Source organism: Spermophilus citellus (genome assembly GCF_964194105.1).
Source record: "Spermophilus citellus genome assembly, chromosome: 7".
Taxonomy (NCBI): Eukaryota; Metazoa; Chordata; class Mammalia; order Rodentia; family Sciuridae; genus Spermophilus; species Spermophilus citellus.
The window spans coordinates 35,482,714-35,489,370 of NC_138188.1; the positions used below are offsets into that span (position 1 = coordinate 35,482,714).

The following is a 6,657-nucleotide window of genomic DNA, read 5'->3' on the forward strand; positions in this document are numbered from 1 at the left end:
GAAGGGAGCGAAGCAAGACAGGAAAGGGGAAGCCAGGCATGAGTCTCAAGGTCAGGCTGGTCCTCACAGGAGCTCTGTAGGTTAGGCACACCTCAGGATGGTCTCCACCCCAGACTAAAGAGATGGGCTTCCATGCCTCAGTACTGTCACAAGGGCAAAGTGGCCTCAGGAGCTGACTCAAAACCACAACTCCAGGAAGAGCCTCAGGGACCTGCAGGTTAAGGCAAAAGCATGCACAGGCTGGGAAGAGACACACAGAGTGATTGAAGGGGCAAAGCACCATGAGCACCTGGACAGATTTCACAGCACACATGTGCACATTCACGTACACACACCTATTTTTCCAGCTTTCTGTATAAAAAAAAAAAAACTCCTAATATCTGGCAGCACTGGATCCTCATTCTCAGAGGGCAGCCATCTCTGCAGCTGAAAGGCAGTTTTCCTTTTTAGTGAGGTATCACACTCTCAGTTTACCTAAGTCCCCAGTACCTCATTTATCATCATGTTTATGGGGCTCCTCCCAATAAGAATCAAGAAAATTAAATGTTTTCTTATATCCAACTACTTCACTCATTTAATTCCTCACCTATCCCATGTGAATATTTAAGTTTGCTAACTTTGACAGAGTGTGTCTAAGATGAGGAGAGGAACCTTGTTCCCATCACAGAAGAGAATACAGTTTAACAATTAACAATGAGGACTTTGAAGGCAGAGTGACCTGAATTTAAATCCCGACAGTGCCAAGTCCTTCCTGAGTCTTTGGAGGAGCTATTTAACCTCTCTGACCCTCAATCTTCTCTTTGGTAAAATGAGAATGATAAATCCTAAGACATTGACTCTTATGAGAATTAAATGAGATAGTAGTGAAATACACATTTATCACAATATCAGTAAGGGCTCAATAAATGGTAGCAATTATTGTTAAATTATTAGCATTATGTTGCCATTCAGCCAAATTATAGGGATACCAAGGACAGGGGCTCTGTCTGTGTTAGGGCAGAGAGACCAGGGCTGCCTCCATGAAAGTCAACAAGGTCCCCCCAGGAGAAGACTACAGGTCTGCCATTCAACCCCCAGAAACACTAGGTAGGATAAGGAGGTAGGACAGGATTCATTCCAAGGCAGCTGTCCTCAAACCAAATGTCTTTTTCATAGTCCAAAGGAAATTAAATAGCTTGTGTGTAAATTTTCTCCCAGAACTTTTTCAAGATCCGAGCTCAGTTTTGCCCTACATGTTACACTTGCCCACAAGTCTTACATCATTCATCCCCTATATCTCAGCATCAAGGAAGTTCTGTGCACATAGCAGGATCTCAACAAATACTTGTTGAACAAAAGAGTAAACAAATGAACAAAAAAATGAGCAATCACTTCAATCTAATTCTTTCAGAAGATAATACTCCTACTTGCATGGAAGATTGTAAGGTATATTAGTCAGCTTCCCATTACTATAATGAAACACCTGAGATAATCAACTTATGGAGAGAAAATGTTTATTTTGGTTCATGGCTTTGGAGATTCCAGTCTAAGATCAGGTGGAGCCACTGCTTTGAACCTCTAGTGGAGTTGCCAGATAGCAATGTAGGAGAATGTGTGGCAGAGCAAACTGCTCACCCCATGGCCAGGAATCAAAAAATAAGCAGGGGGCCAGGATCCTATCATCCCCTTCAAGGGCTCTCCCCCAATGACCTAAGGACCTCCCACTAAGCAGTACCTTCTGAAGATTCCACCACCTCTCAATAGCACCATCCTGAAACCAAACCTTTAAAACATGGGCCCTTTGGAGACATTCAACACAAAAACCAAAGCATAAGGATTACCTAGGGTAAGGTAAGATGAATACTTATTATCCCATAGTGAGAGCTCAAAGAATTAAAATTCCATACCTTTCAAAGTTCTCTTGCCAAACCTCCTAGTCTCTCTTTCCCAGCAGAAAAGGGAGGGGGACCCCCCAAAATGGGGACAGAAAGAATGGGCATGGCCAGGGGCAGTGGGCAGAGCTTGGAGAGTCGAGTCAGCTTCATTCACACTCACCATTTCACCACCTAGGTACACCTTTGGTGCAGCTCTGTTCGTGGGCTGGGTCGCTGGAGGCCTCACGCTAATTGGGGGTGTGATGATGTGTATCGCCTGCCGCGGCCTGACACCGAATGATACCAAGTGAGTCTTCTTTTTCCAATGCAATTAGACACCTCATTTGTTCAGAATCCCTTTTAATGTATAATTTATAGCCAAAATGATTAATCCAGGTACTTAGAAGAACTTTATTGACTGAAAGTTCATTACAACTTTCCCTTCTCCTAAAGAAGAGAAGAGAAAGACTTCAACTGCGAAGATTTAGGAATGATATTATTTTAAGGAAAAGAAAAACATCCCTCTAGGTTGCTTCTAGCTCCACTATTCCACAACTCAGTAGTTCTCAGATGGGAAAGAATTTGTACCACCTCCCAGGATATTTGGCAATATCTAAAGACACTTTACATTTATTTAATTTATTTATTTTAATTAAGTATATATGCAGCAGAGTGCATTTTGATTCATTGTACACAACTGCAGCACAACTTTACATTTCTATGGTTGTACATGATACAGTGTCACACCATATATGACACTTTACATTTTTGATTGCTGCAACTTTGGTGAGAGGCAGAGGGGAAGTGATAATGATTTCTATACCCTGGCACAGGCCAGGGTAACTATCCTACAATTCACAGGATGGTCCCTCACAACAAAGAAGCATACAGTTCCAAAGTGTCAACAGCACTGCTGTTGAGCAATCCTACTCTAAATCCACAAAAGACCTGAAGTTGGTAGAGCTGAATTCTGATGTAGTTCTACTTCTAACCAGCCCTGTGACCTCCAGTGGATCATTTGTCCTCTCTGGGCCTCTGTCTTTGTCCATTTGGGCTGTTATAACAAAATGCCACAGAGTGGTTCATTTATAAACAATAAAAAATATATTTCTCATGATTCTGTAGGCTGGGAAGGCCAAAATCAAGACACTAGCCAATTTGGTGTCTGGTAGGGCCCAGTCTCCATTCCAAGATGGTGCCTTTTTGCTGCCTTCTCTGAAGGGAAGGAGCACTGACCTCACAGGGCAGAAAGGTAAAAGGCCAAGAGAGAGCTTCTTCAACCTCAATCCCTTTTTGAAGGCACTAAATCCTCCTGATTTAATCACCTCCCAAAAGGTCCAACCTCTTACTACCATCACAGTGGTGACTGAGTTTCCATGTGAATTTTGGAGGGTACAAATTCAGAGCATAGCAGCCTGCATTAACTTATCCATAAAATAAGCAAACTGGAGGAGATGGGTTGCACATACCTTCCAATTCACAAAGTATATGATTCTTTGTCAGAATAGTGTTCCCCTAGACATTGTTTCTGGTTAACCTTCATTTTAATTAACAGAGAGAACCCATTAATCACCCACTACTAGCACAGTGAAGCTCTAATATAAAAGCAAGAAATCCTGCCCCAGGGAAAAGCAAAAAACAAACAAACAAAAAAAACAAAAAAAAACAAACCCTAGTATCACAAAGAACAGGATCACCAGACATCTTAGTTTGCTCCTAATAGGTCAGAGACATCCAGGGTAACAGGAAGTCTGTCCTCCTACAAACATCTGTGATCATGGAACAATTCTTTTTCTTTTAGCTACACAGCTGTGTCTTATCATACCTCGGGTCACAATATTGGCTACAAGTCTGGAGGCTTCAAGGCCAGCACTGGCTTTGGGTCCAACATGAAAAACAAGAAGATATATGATGGGGGTGCTCGCACAGAGGATGAGGGACAATCTCATCCTTCCAAGTATGACTATGTGTAATGCTCCAAGATCCTTTGGAACGGACAGAAGAAACCCTCCCCCAAAACCCACCGCAAAACAAGAAGATTCTACCTTGATTCCTTATTGTTTTTGACTCAGAGTTGAAAGTTAGAAAATCTTGATTTCATCTGTCCTGAAACCAGATGATCTTGACTACATATCTCTGTCTCTAAATATTCCAACACAAAAAAGTTGAGTTATCATTTGTAAAGTGTTTGTAAAGTTATCATTTGTAAAGGCTACACAGCTTACACTTTCTACACTTCTTTCAATACAACTTTTTAAATCTGAGGATAGAATGTGGTTTGACTCCCTGACACTGATAATTTAAATAGACTCTTCCTGCTCCTTCTGTTTAATAAACCCATTGACCATTTATTTGCCAGCTTGTCCCCAAGAAAAATTTTGAAAGGAAAATAAGAAAGTAGATCCAAAGACATTATTTTCTGCTATTTGATTTTTGCCTCTCCCATTCCCAACTGGCTACTAATAAACATTAATTGGAGAAGAAATGATAGGGAAACACATGTGTGATCTCTCCAGCCCACTCTGAGTTTTCTTACACTCTAACCTTAAAAATTACTAGACTAAAGTGATTTCTACTTGAGGCAACCAAAACTTTCTGCTTCTGTTGGCATTTGCTAATTCCAGCAAGATTATCCAATGGGGTTTCTTCTTCCTATTGCAAGTCATAAATTGTGTCTAGGGGGCTGAGAAAAGACTGTTTTATAATCTAAGTCCTAAATATAATCAGAAATTTATTAGCAAAATTATAGCCTTCCCTCTCGTCTCTCTCCTCTCTCTCTTCTCTTTCTGCCCCCTGGTGTATAGTGAATTGGCTTCACCCTTGCACATAGGAAGAAAATTGAAAAAGTACTATCTTTATTGTACTACTTTGTATAGTCACATATAAGTCCAAATTCCATGAAAAGCTCTCTGATCCTAATTCTTCCCTTTTGAAGCCTCCAAGACCAATTATACATAATAAATGCAAACCATGTAAATGACAAATAATGGAACACAGAAATGCCTAGGAAGTGGCTAAAAGCAAGTTCTTTAAAAAAAATGGTAAGGCCAAATTTAATATTTTTTGTCCACACTAGCAGTTGATAGTAGCACTTACTGAGAGCTGTTCCCTTCACTAAATTCACCTGGAGTGATTGAAATATTTGAGTTGCAGGCAGAACTGCAAGTTCTTTGCAGCCACACCCCTGCCCAGTGCTTGTATCACTGCCCTTTTGAACAGAAAACCTTAACTCCTTCCAGGGCACCAGAACCTCATCCTAGCACCAAAGCCAGAATAGACTCCCTGGGAAATGGAAGTAAAGGCAATCTAAAAGCCACCAAACCAGGGAGCAGCAGTGTCACTGGAAGAATCTGATTTGGGGATTATTATTTGGAGGAAAAGAAAATCCTTACATGAATAGTGCATAAGAAAGTGGCCCCTGGGACTTGGTAAATACTGAGGGGTTTTCAGGTTAAATGGACCATGCTGAATAAAGACCAGATCATGGCCCATTAAAAAGGAAAGAGAGTTCTCACCAAGAGCCAGAGCAGTGAACTCAGAGAGCTTCCCAGCAAGAGTTTTAGGCCAAATTGGAGAGGACACTCCTGGAACTCACTGCTTACAGCAGAGTAAAGAATGAACAGATAAACCAGTTTAGTTGGTGGGGGCGGGGGAGGAAATGAGAGATCTAAGGCATGGAGACCTCTAAGGTTCTCAAGAGTTGAGTTGAAGGCACAATTTCTGATTTGCAATAGGAAGAAGAAACCCCATTGGATAATCTTGCTAGAATTAGCAGGACCATCCCTACAAGATGAAGGCCATAGGTACAGTGAGCTTTCCCCCATCACCAGAAAACCCCTAATCAGGTCTGAGGCTTAAGGCTCAGTTGAGTTTTCCCTTGGCATATTCTCTATCATTTAACTGTTTGAAAGCCTCCATTAGTTAGATTGTGCTTTATAATTTTTTTGTTGCTCTGTCTTATTGTATATGCATTGAGTATTGACCTGCATGTTTTGTTACTTAAATATTAATAAACACTGTTATGTTCCATTTGAATATCTTCTGTTCTGTTTTCCTGAGCTTTGGGAAGTAGAGGTGGGAAGTCTCAGCATCTCAAAACTGAATCCATCTTTCCAGCAGCAGCTTGGCAGCTGAGGGCCAACTTGGTGTGGGTCCAGCCTAGTTAGTGAATTCTGCAAGTTGGAAAGCCTTAATGAAAGGGGGTTCCCAGAGCAAACAGGCTGAAATGTTGTGGATCTAAGGACTATTTTAGTCTGTATGAACCTGAGCACAACAGTCTGAAGTATCCAATGTCATTGGCCTGTCCCTGGGCCAATGCCTGCCCTCCTGATGCTGTCAATGGTTGGGCTGACCAGCTCAATAAGCTGGTTCACTGAGTCTTTAAGCTATAGCAATGATGTGAGCTACGAATTCAGAACAACCCACCTTCAACTCCAGGTCATATCACATCCTAGCTGTTAGCTTAAGTAAAGCATTTAAACTTCCTGAGTTTCAGTTTCCTCATCTATAAAATGGGGATAATTACAATAATTGAATAATGCAAGTAAAATATATACTTAAGTGATAGGCCCCCAACTACGACAACTTTAATACAAACAGGGTATTGGCTTATGTAACTGGGAGATATGTGGCCAGGGTTGGCTTCAGGCACTGTTCAATCAAGAAAGACTCTACCTTTCTCTGCCCTCACCTCAGTTTTTCTTTCCCCTCTGTTGGTTTGTTTCTTTTAGCAGTTTGCTGTTGTTGTTGTTGTTATTTTTGTATGGGGGATGTGGGGATTGAACCCAGGGGCATTTAACCAGTA

General features: G+C 41.3%; 1 protein-coding gene across 2 annotated transcripts in view; it reads left to right on the forward strand.

The window, feature by feature from the left end:
- CLDN18 (claudin 18) overlaps positions 1-3,826 on the forward strand; it is a gene marked incomplete at both ends in the record, with an annotated part of 33,767 nt that extends 29,941 nt beyond the window's left edge. For both annotated transcript variants that reach the window (XM_081302724.1, XM_081302723.1), the window contains 2 exons: positions 2,050-2,160; positions 3,655-3,826. In XM_081302724.1, coding sequence (XP_081158850.1) covers positions 2,050-2,160; positions 3,655-3,826 — 283 coding nt within the window. The remainder of the gene's footprint in view (positions 1-2,049; positions 2,161-3,654) is intronic.
- Between the last annotated feature and the right edge of the window lie 2,831 nt (positions 3,827-6,657).